The sequence below is a fragment of the Caretta caretta genome, chromosome 24 (genome assembly GCF_965140235.1).
Source record: "Caretta caretta isolate rCarCar2 chromosome 24, rCarCar1.hap1, whole genome shotgun sequence".
NCBI classification, from domain to species: domain Eukaryota; kingdom Metazoa; phylum Chordata; order Testudines; family Cheloniidae; genus Caretta; species Caretta caretta.
In genome coordinates, this window is record NC_134229.1 from 8,694,833 (window position 1) to 8,708,260 (window position 13,428).

A 13,428-nucleotide genomic window follows, 5' to 3' on the forward strand; every position below is an offset into this window, starting at 1 on the left:
ATTGGGCACCCTTCCAATGGTTTGAACCCCCCTGATGCTTTGGGGGGCAGAAAGCATGGACAGTGGGTGGGGTCCCAAAGGGGGAAAAGCGTGGGGATCCCTGAGGGGTCCTTGAAGGGCACTGGGAGAGAGTTGGGGGGAACAGTGGGAAGGAGACCCACGAGAAGTATGAGGGGGGGGAAGAGGTTCTTGAGGGGACCAGCAGGGGAGAGGTTCCCTTAGGGGAGCAGGGATTTTGGGGAGGGAGTCTCTGGCTAAGATGGGGATGGAGGGGACGAGGCCAGGAAAGTAGGGGTAGAATGGGGATATTAGAGGGATGGGGGTCCCTGTGGGAGGCAGGGGAGTGTGGTAATAGTGGGGGGTTAGGAGGATGGGGTTCCCTGAGGGGTGCAGGGAGGTGGGGGTACAGTGGGGGTTAAGGGGTCCCTGGGGGAGCAGGGAGGTGGGTTACAGTGGGGGGTTAGGGGATGGGGGTCCCTGGGGGGCAGGCAGGTGGGGGTACAGTAGAGGTTGGGGATTCCTGGTGTACAGGGGGTGGGGGTACAACGGGAAGGGAAACAGGCATCCCTGAGGGGTGCAGGGAGGGTTAGGGGATGGGGGGTTCCTGGTGTACAGGGGGTTGGGGGTTCAGTGGGGGAGGGGGTCCCGGGCGGCAGGTAGGGGAGGGTTCAGTGGGGGAGGGGGTCCCGGGGGGCAGGTAGGGGTGAGCCCGTAAGGCGGAAGCGAGGCGCTGCGGGCGAGGGGGCGCGTCAGGCGCGCTGCGGGCAGCCCGGGCTCGGGGTCCTTCCTCTGGGCCGGCGCGGCGCGGCGCGGGCCCTTCCCCCGGGCGGTCGCAGGCGGCCCCGGCGGAGGATGCTGAGGCTGGGAGCGGGGCGGGGCTGCGGCCTCCTGCTGCGGGGGCTCGGTGGGGAGCAGCTGGGGGCGCAGAGCCGGGGGCTGGGCCTCTCGCTCAGCCGGGTGAGGGGCCGGGCTGGGGGGAGGGTCCCACGGGAGGGTCCCACCCGGGGCTCGTCTCTCTCTCGGGGGGTCACCCCCCGGGCTGGTCTCTTGGGGGCGTTATCTGGGGGGATGTAAGGGGGGGTCACACCCTGGGGCCGTCTCTCTCTCTCGGGGGGTGGGAGTTCAACCCCTGAGGCTGATCTGGGGGGGTCATGCCCCAGGCTGGTCTCTCGGGGGCTGGTTTTTCCCCACCTGCGGGGGGGTGGTATTTGGGGGAGGTCACCCCCCCCCCCGGGCTGATCAGTTTCTCTGCGCAGGGCACTGTGGTGGTGGAGCGCTGGTGGAAGGTCCCGCTGAGCAAAGAAGGGCGCCCGCCTCGCCTGCACCCCAGGAGGCACCGCATCTACAGGCTGGTGGAAGACACCAAGACCCAGCCCAAGGGGGAGCTAGAGCTGATCCTCACTCAGTCTGTGGACAGTAGGTTCCCAGTGCAGCCCCCGCCCCCACATAGCACAGTAGGGGCATTTGCTTTCCACACTGAAGAGCTGAGGTGGTGCAGGGTATCTGTCATAGGAGTCTGTATTTCTTTCCTGATTTGCACCAGTCTGTTACAAGCTCGGTGTTAGCTAATGGTTAGAGCAGAGAAGTGAATCAGGACTCCTGGGTTCTGTTCCCAGCTCTGCCTCTATGCCCCTAGCAGTCAAATGGGGAGATCACTGCACTACAAAACAGGAGTGATCGCTGGATGTGGGGTGTTACCTGTTAAGACACAGAGTGGTTTTGGAGTTTAGGAATAAAGGAGTTATGGAAGTAACTATTATTGCACTGGTGCTAAAGCCTGCCCTCAGATCTCAGGCTCAGGCCCAGACCCAGGAGTTCTGACTCCAAGTCCTCTGCTTTAACCACTACACAAGAGAAACTACTCAACTTGGTGTCCTTTGGTTTTATTTTTAAATGTTATTTTTGGATAGAGCTTTTCCTTCACCATAATACCCTAACTCCAATTATGAGTGTATACACACACACATGCTCATATATTCTGAATACGAAATGTGGTATAGTGAAGCAGCTGATAGTCCCCATACAGCGCTCAATCATCTCTCATGCCTCTGTCAAAACATTTCTGCTTTTTAGGCCCTGTTTTCCAAACTCTTTTTGAAATGCCATTTTCCTTTTCTTATGTTTGACGTGCTCTGGCATCCTTCTTGTGAGGAATGTGCTGTGTAACTATATAAAAGCTCTCTAATGACCTGTGTGCTGGGTTTGCCAGTGATGTCATATTGTGCCCAATGTCTCTCATTCACAGACTTGGGAAGCCGCGGTGATGTTGTCTCAGTGAAGAAATCTCTGGCTCGTAACAAGCTCCTCCTTGAGGGGCTTGCAGTTTATGCCTCTCCGGAGAACAAAAAAATGTTTGAGGAGGAAATGAAGGTGAGTTTCAGGAGCGAATTGCCTTTCCAGCCCACATCGTGCTCTTTGCTGTCCTAATGTGCAGAATTCTGCCATGAGCAATTTGAGATTCTTACTGGATTCAGCAGGAGCAGCATGCAATCTCCTAAAAGCTAGGATTTGGCTCGCACAGTTAACCTGTGATTTCGTTGGGGGAAATATACCAGGCCCTGAAAGTTTAGTGTCTTCAGCAAAACATCTAGGTAGTGCAACCTCAGAATGAAACTGCTGCTCACTTGGGGCTTTGTGATTTTTTTTTTGAGATTTGCAATCAGGAGACTGTAAATCGAGAGTAGTTTTGTTTTCAAATGGGTTGATAGATTTAACCTTTTTTAGCAAATTGTGTGTGTGTGTGTGTCTCGCACGCGTTACTGGGATTTGAATTCCTGATTGCTGTGGCTCACGAAAGCTCATGCTCAAATAAATTGGTTAGTCTCTAAGGTGCCACAAGTACTCCTTTTCTTTTTGCGAATACAGACTAACACGGCTGTTCCTCTGAAACTTGTTAGAAACAGACTGCTGAAATCTTGCTAGCAATGTTAAAGATGTATTTGGGAACACCCTGTAAAGACTATTGAGCTAAAATCAATTGTTTCTAGTATCCCCTATAAAATGAGTGGTGTATAAAATGCCTTTCAGTTAATATAACCTTGCTAATGACCAGGAGACCCATTATAAATTGCAAAGTAACAGGTCATTTAACAAATTCAACTTTTTAAAAAGACATCCCCCCTAGTACAATGGGCTGCTGGTCCATGATCGTGGCTCCTAGGCATTACAGTAATTCACATAATGATCAAGGATTCTGCATTGCCAAAAGTCCCTTCTTCACCTGCTTTGACAAGTGCTGTCTAATTTCAATGATGTAACACTGAATACACTAGAAACCTACCATACAAAGCCAAAAAAGACCCCTGCTATTAAAGCTTTGTTGCAAAGTGGCGTGAGGACTAGGACTTTTGACAGTTGTTGGATTTGCTGGCTCGTGAAATGGGAATTAACGAGTTGTGACTCACTTATAGCCCACCGGAGACATCCTATCCCAAAATACCCAGAATGGGGACATGGCTGACACTAAGGCATTTTGAATTGAGAACTCCAAACCTAACCCCAAATCCTGGCCTGTACAGAGATGAACTGCGAGACATTGTTAACTGTGTGTTCATCTCACTTTTCCCCCCCCCCCCAATCTTATTTCTCATAGCTGCGTGATGAAGGGAAGCTGGAGAGACTTCAAACCCAGAGCGGAGAAAAGGTGAGTAGAAGGGATATTTTCCTGACTTTCTGGGACCCTCCTGCAGGCATGAGTGGGGGGAGGGGGAAGTTCATTCTCCGTGGGCTGTGCAGTCTTGGGTTCTGTTACTGCAGTGGTTTCATGATGCAGACACTTGTCCACTAGAAATTCAACTGAGACCTGGCCATTCCTTGCACTCATGCTCTCCATCTGTCATCCTCCTGCCCTTCTCTAGACCGTCCAGTTCCTGAGGAGCTGCCGTCTGGAGGTGGGGATGAAGAACAACGTGAAGTGGGAGCTGAACAATGAGATCGTTGCCCGCCACTTCCTGAAAAATGTTCGTAGTCTGGCTATGACTGGCGCTCGCGTGCGGACTGAGGGTAGGGGAGGTGGCTAATTTAGCTCTGCCCCCGGGGTGCTGAGAGTGTTAATCCCAGACAGCAAAGCTGGCTCACTGTAGGTTGGGATTTAGTGAGCGGCTCGAGTGGAGGCTCGTGAATTTATCATAAGGGGCTAATCAGGATAGACCAGAAATCTAGGGTGAGGCCAAGGCCTCCGCGTTCTCGGTAGACGGCTCTTGGCTGGGGTTAGGATTTACAAGGCCAAGCCAGTCCTAGTGTTAAGCTGGAGGGCATCTGCAGGAACCTGTCTACTCCCTGCAGGTCTCTGCCATCTCCAGGCCTCCCAGCTCACCAACACTCAGGCATCTGTCTCAGCAGACCGTCCCTGTCCAGCCCTCCTGTTTCCAGGCTTCCCTGCCTGCGCTAGGAGCGCTCCTTTACACGCCCCAGCAGGCAGTCACATCAGTCTGGCCCCTGGCCCCCTGTTCCCAGCTGGGGCTGGTGAGCCACTTCCAAACTCCTGTTCTTAAAAGGGCCATGCAGGACTAGCTGGCCTCTGACCCCTGCTGCCCTTATAGGGGCAGACCGCCTTGTTCCACCTAGTTTAAGCATTGAACACCCACCAGCCACCGTTTGTGGTGAGAATAGAGGGACAGCTGCAGGCGTTGGGTTGGAATGAGCATCCTGGGGCTAAGTCATGGTGCTGATTCTTTCAGCTTAATGTCTTTGTGACGCCGCATGCGGTGAAGCTGCCCGATGAGCCCATCACGAGATGGGGTGAATACTGGTGTGAAGTGACGGTAAGTGCACGTTTCTTTGGAAAGGGGGCAGCTGCTTTTGTTTAAAGGTCACTTAGCTACAAACGGCTCCAACTTCCTCATTCCCTACCCTCCCTGTTACCCTTCACAGTGGGTTTGGAAGATGACAAGGGCTGCTGGCTAGAGCCAGGAAAATGGGAATTGGGACAAATTCTGATCTCAGCTCTGGCCACCCGCTCGCTGGTGGCTTTGGGCAAGTCACTTCCCTGCTCTGTGCCTCAGTTTCCCCCCTCTGTGACACAGGGAACATACTTGTTGCCTCTTGGGGGGGGGGTTGGGGGGCTTTGTTGCTTACTGGGCCTCCTTTGAGATCCTCAGGCACGAAGTTACTGCTGCATCCCACATCTGCACCACCTGATCCACTCCAGAGTGCTTTACAAACTAGATACCCACGGAAACGCAGCCCCTCTTTTCCTTCCTGCCCACTTGGGGGAGGAGAGCCAGCTCTGAAACTTGCAGGCCGAGTGCCGAATTGGTGTCATTTATAGCTGTACCAATTTGCATCGCCTCCTGCTTAATTTGCTGTATTGAAGTCCTGATGCATGCGTGCGTACGTGCTACATTTCCATGTTGGTTATTGCAGCTCGGCAAGCTACGGGCCTGTAACGTACCAGTATCTTCTCTACATGATGTAACCCCGAAAGAATAGGGAACAGAATGGCCCAACGCTGAGAGGGAGAGAGAGACAGGGGAGAAAGGAGCTGATGTTGCAGGCTGAGATTTGAAATGGAACTGGAGGGATACAGGAGATTTCAGAGGGGAGCAGCAGAGGTGAAGGCCCTGGTATCAACCGTGCAGGAACAGAAGACTGGGTGTGGGGCGATGGGGGAGTCGGGCACAGTTTGTCAGGTCAGCTGTAGCAAGCCCATGAAGGGTTTTAAAGGTGAGGTTGCTTGTGCAGCTAGATTTCAAGCAACTCTAAATGTCTTCCCTCTCCGCGAGGCATTGGTAAGCTTGTGTCTGGACCTGCCCTGAGTGCTCTCTGACCTCAGGCCTAGTGAGTGTTTCCTGCCGGTGAAACCCTTAGCCAGCGACCAACAGAAACAACCGGCTGTGGAGGGATCTGGGGCCCAGCCACTTTCCGCCAGCGTGGGAATCTGGCCCTTTGCATTCAGTTAACCTGGAAGCACGTGGCCGGCTCATTGTCTGGGGCCCTAACCCATGTCTCCGTCCTGGGCTTGTGTGTTGCAGGTGAATGGCTTGGACACCGTCAGGGTGCCGATGTCTGTGGTGAACTTCATGAGGCCAAAGACCAAGCGCTACAAATACTGGCTGGCCCAGCAAGCGGCTCAGGCAGCATTGAAGGGGTAAAGGCCCCTCCGCGCTGTCCTGGGGAGTTCTCCTCGGAAGGTTGGACTGTTGGGGGAATCCCCCTGCTGCGGTGTCTGGACCCTTCACCCTGCCAGCTGAGAAGGGCAGCCAGGCCTCAGCTGGCCTCTCTCTCCTGGGGGCAGTTAGCTAACTCCTTGTAAACTCTGTGTCAGTGTTTGGGGGACGTTCTCACTGCAACCACGAAGGGACCCCGCCCACCCATCCCTCCCAGGTGGGGCTCTCTGTACAGGACCAGGAAAGCACCCACCGTGCTGTATGTTGCTCCCAGTCAAAGCAGGACACCAGAAAGCTCACAGCTACTAATAAAAGGCTCCCGTGTCCAAGCCACTGGCAGCGTAAATCGGCTGTGTCTTGATGCTCTCGGGTTCGGTCAGACGACACCTCGGAATTGGGGCAGCTGGAGGCCAAATACCCTATGGGGAGCGGAGGGGAGAGCACTGGGAGAAGCGGCCACCAGTGACTCACCTGATCAGTAGAAAAGCACCAAATGGTCTGTTCCCAGATGTCCAGCCTGATGCCCGCTAGTCCCAGTGCTGATTCCAGTCCAGCTGGATGGGGGGAGAGGAAATGGAAGGTGGAGAGTCCCCTACAGGAAGTTACCTTATTGCAGGAACAAGACTCTCAGCTGAGCTGGAGATCCCAGCTCCCTTTCACCACCCTCCCTGACGCAGACATCCTAACAGAATGGGGGAGGGATGCACCCACAGCCGGCACTCTTCCCCTCTGCCCCTTGCAGCTACTTCATGGGTGAATGGGGCTAATACCCCAGAGCTAAAGAACCATTATGTTGCTCATTTTCAGCTGCTCTCAAGGTGGCGGAGCAGGGCTTAAATGCAGCTGCTACAGTGCAGGCAGCAGGAGAAGCAGGCACTCAGTCCTGCCAACCCTTCCTTGGGGTGTAGCCAGTCAGGGTCCTCTGTGCCAAAGCGCCTTTCTGCTAGTTGCTCTCAGCAGCATGGGCAGAGACTTAAATGCCCTGCCTCTAGCCTGACTGGGGACCCCAGCTGGTTTGGTCCCTGATCAAGGGGAGGGAATTTCCATGTGGTGACTGCTTCCTCTACTGGCCTACACCCCCATCTTCGGCCTCTAACACTGCCAGGGTGTCCCCATCTCTGCCAGGGCTGAGCTCTTTCCGGGGGCCAGTTGCAAACCCATCCAAAGCAACCTGATCCCACCAGGGCATCCTCCCTTGTTCCCTCTAGCCCCCTTGCTGGGCTAGTCTGAACCCTCGTTGCTGGCTGGAGCCCACCAGAGCTACCTCCCGCCCCTGTTCAAGGTTCCCCACTCTTACTGAGGGGGTTAAATCCATCCCTGCCCCAGCTCTCTGCCTCCAGGAGAGGCTGGTCAGATGCATGTCCATCTCTGAGGGGGAGAGGCAAGTTCTAAAGCTGAGGGTGCTGGTCAAAATTCTGTGAAGCCCAAGTTTAAAAGGCCCAACAGCACGTGCAAAGTCCTTGGGATGAACAGTCAGCCTGGGCCCTTCCCCGGGAGCCATGCTCCAGGGGGCTGGGAGGATGCAGTGTCCCAAGCAAGGCTTAGGCCCTGTGTCTCCCCCATGAAACACCTGACCCGAAGAGCCACTCACTACAGAATGAGCTGCCCCTTCTGCAGCTAAGGGGGAACCCAGCATTGGGAAAGGCCCCTCTGACCTCCCAGTGCAGGCTGGGGCCTGTTGGGATTTGCCAAGTGCACCATCTTCTCTGCCAGCAGTCGCAGGGAGGTGAGGGCTGTGTCCTGCAGCTCAGGGTGCCCAGAGAGCTTGATCTGCAGAAAAACCAGCCACTAGCCCCTGTTCTCTGGCGGTGCCCCGGCAGCTGCTTTCAGCCTGGCGGACCAAGGTCATGCTAGTCTCATGCACCCACCCTTAAGCAGCACTGAGACCTATTGCTAGAGCGTGCCAGTAGGAGCGTGCTGGGGTCCTTGTCCCACCTTTGCTACTTCAGCAACCCGCTTCCCCTCTGCGTTTCACTTCTGCCTGTAACACGGAATAACATTGAGCCCCTGCATCTCGCCGGCTTTGGGGGGTCAGACTCTGCCGGCTGTGGGGTGAGGAGCCCCGCGCTCTGTCTGGGTTAGGCCCCTTGACTTCAATCCACCTCTCCCTTTGTAGCTATCTAGTACCTGGCACTACCATCTACAGCTTCTTCCCTAGCCACAGCCCAGCCCCTGTCAGGCAATTATAACCCACCCACTTCCATGATGCTTTGCAACACAGGCCAGCAGCCAATCAGACAAGCCGGGATCCTCCTTTAAATAGTTCCCTGCAAAGTGGAAAAGTGAAAGAAGAGATTTCCCTCTGCTGCTGCCCTAGCAGCCCGCTCACCCCAGCAGACTGTTTTTAAAAGGACACGCAAAGGGATAACCTAGGGGTGGAGGCTGGAGGACAGGTAGGATCACCCTCTCTCCAGGTAAGAACACTCTAGTGCATCTTGCCTGAAGGATCCCAAAGCGCTTAACAAACTGCTGTACAAACAGGATTGTTTGGCCAGTCATCAAAATGCAGCCACTTCTGGGGAGACACCACAGTTTCACAGCCCACAACGACACGGTCACGTTTTGAGGACTAGAAGTGAAATACCCCTGGCTTGTATTTTCAAAAGTGAGATGAGATTTGGGAGGCTTCTTTTTTGGGGCTGCTCACCTCGAGCCATCTCAAAGGGGTCTTGTTTTCTGAGGGCGGGTGCTTGGCCCTTTCTGAAAATCCGACTCCTTCAAGGTTTCTCAAGTTGGGCCCCTAAAATCACGAGGCCTTGGTGAAAATGTAGGCTACTATAGCCCAGGGACAGTGCAGGTGGAATGTCCTCACCCATGTTGGAATTTAGCCAGGACATGCTGGGGATCTACTGGATCAATTGTCGGTTATAGAGCCATTGAGGGAGGGGGACCAGCGATTTACTGTGGGAGAGGGCAAGGAAGTACTGCGGATTAGGGATCACCCCTGGTGAGGAATCTACTGCTGACTGCCAAGCAAGCAAAGAAGGGGGGATTCATGGGAAGCTGCTCAGGATCTACTGCAAATAAGGATCCTTTGAAGGATCTACTGGCAATTGGGGAGGGGCTAATAATTAGGGAATCTGTTAATGAGGGATTAGGGATTCTCGTTGGGGAGAGAATTGAGGAGGACTTGGGGGTGTGGGTGCAGAAATCAGGGAGAGGTTAGCTGAAATGAGGATGCAATGAATGGTGTATAAATGGAGACATCCAGCCCTGGCATCCCTCTGTCCTACATGCCTTAGAGATACATTCCTAAACTACCATAGCAGGCGAGCGCTGGCTAACACCCGGCACTGATCCATGCCCCTTAGAGAGGTTTAAACCATGCAGGCAGCAGAAAATTCAGCCGCTTCCCCAGTTCTGCTTCTAGAGTCTTTTGTCTTTTTCTTGTAGTGACGCATGCAAAGCCAAATCCCCCATCCCAGCGAGTGTCAGTCCCCACCATTCAGACTACATAGTACTTTGCCCACGCCGGCACCCAGGGCAAGCGATGGGAGGCCATGGCCCGCAGGCTTTGAAAACCAGGCCAGTAAACAAAGATCAAATGAAAAGATCAGAGCTTTGTTTAGGGGCTGAGTTAGGTGAGAGGCTGATGAATCTGGTACTGGCCCATCGCAGTCCTTCTTACACAGTAGCCAATCCTGCTAGTAAATCCCGACGTTGCGGCTTCGATCTCCAAGGATAATCCATCCAAGAGATCATTATTACTGAGCATCTCTATCACGATGGTGACTGGAGGCCAGCCAAGCCAGGACTCTGTTGTACTAGGCGCACTACAAGTGCATCTGAATCAGGGGAGGTGCATAGGTAGATGAGTCATGTTAACTTTCCCCTTCAGAATCCATCCTGAATGTTATTGAAACTCATGAGTTATATACGGTCCTGTGTCGGGAAGGAAATTGATTGGGCTGGATGCGATCAGCATGTTGCATAAAATGAAATTACATTTTGTCGGCAATCTGCACGATATATGGGCTCTTTAAATTTTATACGGGGCCTGATAAATTGTTTGAAATATCCAGCCTCAGGGGATGTGGCTGGGATGCAACGTTTTTTATGAGTCGGCAACCGGGCTGGTGGCGTCGAGACGAAATGGAACCGAGTCACATGCAAATGAAGAGTCATAATGCAAAACTAGCCAGGGATGGCAACGCTGAAGTCAAAGTGATTATGGAAATGCAAGAGCAGGATGTGTGTGAGTTGTGTCTCTATAGGCGGGTTTCTGTGTTGTGTCTCTGCATGTTTCTAAGTGTGTGTTGTGTCTGTGTGGGTGAATCCGTCGTCTGAGTGGGTGTCTGTCTCGTCCACTCACTGTTGTGTACGTGTGTGTCTGAGAGTGACTTGTTTGTGTGTGTCAAATCCTAGGCAAAGTTTCAGGGGGCGTTGAGAGCACAGACACAGTGTTGTCCCTGCTGCACAGTCACGTTGTGTTACCTCAGCGACAGGGAGCGGTCCCTTCGCTGGCCTCTGAGATGAGTTTTGATGGGTCTCAGCCTAGTTCCTCTAGCAAACAAGGTCCCCACCACAGCAATCTGCCTGACAATCCACTTCTCAGCAGAGGGGCCATGGGCTGCATGGCCCCAGAGCCTGGACTGCCTGCTCACCTGGATGATGTTAGTTGAGACTGACCTAAATTCTTGCCCTGCCCCTGCCCGGGCTGTGCCTGTACTGTGGCTAGTCGGGGATGCAGCTTTCTGGGCACTGTTCAGTGGCACTGAACTTGCTTGTTTGTGTTTAAGCCTCTTGGACAGCCTGGTGCCAGCTGCTTCTTCCCAGCCGGGTGCGGTTGCTCTGCCTTTGCAGACACGGCTCTGTCTATTGCGCCGAAAGGGAGGCAGCTGGGAGAGCTGTTTGGGGCCTGATCCTGCTCCCAGCCATGGGAGCTGCAGGGGTGGCACTTAGGGTGGGGGCAGTGTGCGGAGCCCCCTGGCTGCGCTTACACATAGGAGCCAGAGGGGGGACATGCTGCTGCTTCCAGGAGCCACTCAGAGCGGGGCAAGCCCTGGATCCCGCTCCCTGCCATGAGCTCAAGGGAAGAATTAAAACATCTGGAGGGCCGGATGCAGCCCTTGGGCCATAGTTTGCCCACTTCCAGTCTAAACAGACAGGCGGTGAGAGGGGAAACAGGTACTGAGCACAGACCTGCCTTAGGTCATTCTATGTCCCAGTCCACTGCTCTCCCCACTAGGCCACTCTGCCTTCATCTTCTTTCATTTTCTTTCTGTGATCCCCTTTAAACACTCTACGATGTTGTCTTTGTGGCTGGCCGGCATTTCTACCTTAGGCCCAGATCGTGTGCCTGGGCTGAGCCCCACTGAGGCCAATGGGACCCTGTCCAGGATCGGGGTGGCGCAGAGCAGAGGGAACGCTGTGAAAAGGTGGGTCAATGGCAAAAGGCAGCCGTGTTGGGAGGTCAGGGGCTGGGAAGCACCATAGATTTGCCAGTGGCTTTTTGATGCCATCCCATTCCTCCTAGTTCCACCCTCTTTAATCGCTCTCCCTGCTTGATGCCTATACCCTCAAATGCCATAGATGCTTCCCCCTCCCCGTCACTGCTCTTCCAAGCGAAACAGATTCAATCCTTCTTGGACACTGACCCCTCCAGCCCCCTGCTCGTTCCTAGGACCGCTCCCTGATGTTTGTCACTGATCACAGGAGGGAGAGCAGCTGCCCAGGTGTCTTCCAGAGCAGGATGCAGGTGTGAGTTCAAGCCAGCGTATATCATCCTGGGGACGGGATGGAGCAGAGCAGCCAACTGCTGCTCAGCCAAGGTCGTTTCTCAGCTCCCTGTTGTGTCTGAGGGATGTAAAAGTGGAAAACAGCTTGAAAATGGAAATCCAAGGGGGCTGCCGCGTCCCCGCACAGCTGTGGCAGGGCATGAACTAGAGTCCCTGGACCTGCGTTTGCTGGATCGTTCCTTAACAAATGGCCCAATGGGGGGTGCGATCGAATCCCGGCTGCTGAGCAGCCCGAAGCAAATAGGCTTTTCTTTTATCGGGCCGCGCAGCTGCCCGCATGCTTTCTGACGGCAATGGGAGCTGCTTTTAATGGGCAGGAGATGTCAGGGTTTGATCAATGTAATAGCAGAGAGTCTAGCCACAGAGTTTGCTTTGATTTCCACCCCCACACACACACGCACCCCCATGCACACCCCCACTGGCCTTCTTTCAACTTCTCGAAGTGGCAATTTGCTGAATTTCGCAAGGAGCTGATGAGCTAACCATCAATCATTAGTAAATAGTCATTAATAATCAAATCTTGTCTCGCTCATTGCGCGTTTCAACCACAGCTCTCAAAGCTTAGCTTGTAGGGTCAGTGGGGCGCGGACTGTGTATTCTGTGTTTGTATGGCCTGCTCCGTCACCGGGGTGTCTGGACGCTGCTGTAATACGCCTAATAGAGACCGTACAGCACCTAACGCCATGGGGTTCTGGTCAATGGCTGGGGTGCCTAGATGCTACCGTAATCCACCTAATGTACAGCACCCAGCAAAATGCGGTTCCGGTCCATACTAGGGCTGCTAAGCCCTACAATAATAATGAAGAGGTTTACAAAGGAGAGTCTGTGTTTTTGAGGCCTCCTCTTACTCATGATTATTATTTATTTCTATTGTGGGAGCATGTAGAGGATCCAGCCACGTTCAGGGCCCCATCATGCAGGGTGCTGCACAGAGACAGAGTGAGAGACTGTCCCAGCCCTGAATACAGTGCTGTTAAATCCGCGAGGTGAAAGAATTCACAAATCCCCCTGCCCCCCAAAATCATGAGACTGCCTTAAAAATTATGGGGATTTCTCTCTCTTTCTCTCTTTTTTTTTTTTTAAACTGGGGTTCTTCCAATTTGCCATCTGGATTTTGATCCTTGAGGGGCCAGGTTCTCAAGCTTCTTTCTGCAACCATGAATCACTGTCCAGGGAGTATTAGCCCTGAAATCCCCAGGAACCGTTATCTGACTGTTCAGTGAACAGCTTGGCTCCACAGGACTTTATATCCCCAGCCTGTGCACACAGCACCCTGGGTTTGTCTGCTGCTCTCTGTGTACGGGACATAGGCCAGGATTCCACCCTTAGACAACCCCCCTAACTCCTGCCAAGCAGGCCTCGTTTAATTACCTCCCTGTGGAGAGATGGGCCCAAGTCCAGAAACCCCCCATATTTGGGAGAGTCCCTTTCCCTGACTGCCCTTCACTCCTACTCTTGCCCCTCCTCTGTCCCACCCCCTTTCTTCTACCCCTTTGCTGCCTTCCCCGAGGAACAAGCTTCCTTCTCGATTTCATTTGCACTCCGCTCCTCTTGGTGGAAGGTAGAAGCAGCTGGGGGGTGAG

General features: G+C 53.8%; 1 protein-coding gene across 1 annotated transcript; it reads left to right on the forward strand.

The window, feature by feature from the left end:
- Window positions 1-804: 804 nt before the first annotated feature.
- MRPL9 (mitochondrial ribosomal protein L9) lies at window positions 805-6,453 on the forward strand. Its single transcript, XM_048828476.2, has 7 exons — window positions 805-957; window positions 1,257-1,416; window positions 2,246-2,370; window positions 3,593-3,643; window positions 3,858-3,959; window positions 4,680-4,763; window positions 5,973-6,453. Exons 1-7 carry the CDS (start codon window positions 853-855, stop codon window positions 6,090-6,092), a joined length of 747 nt encoding a protein of 248 aa, XP_048684433.1. The 5' UTR covers window positions 805-852; the 3' UTR covers window positions 6,093-6,453.
- Window positions 6,454-13,428: the final 6,975 nt, after the last annotated feature.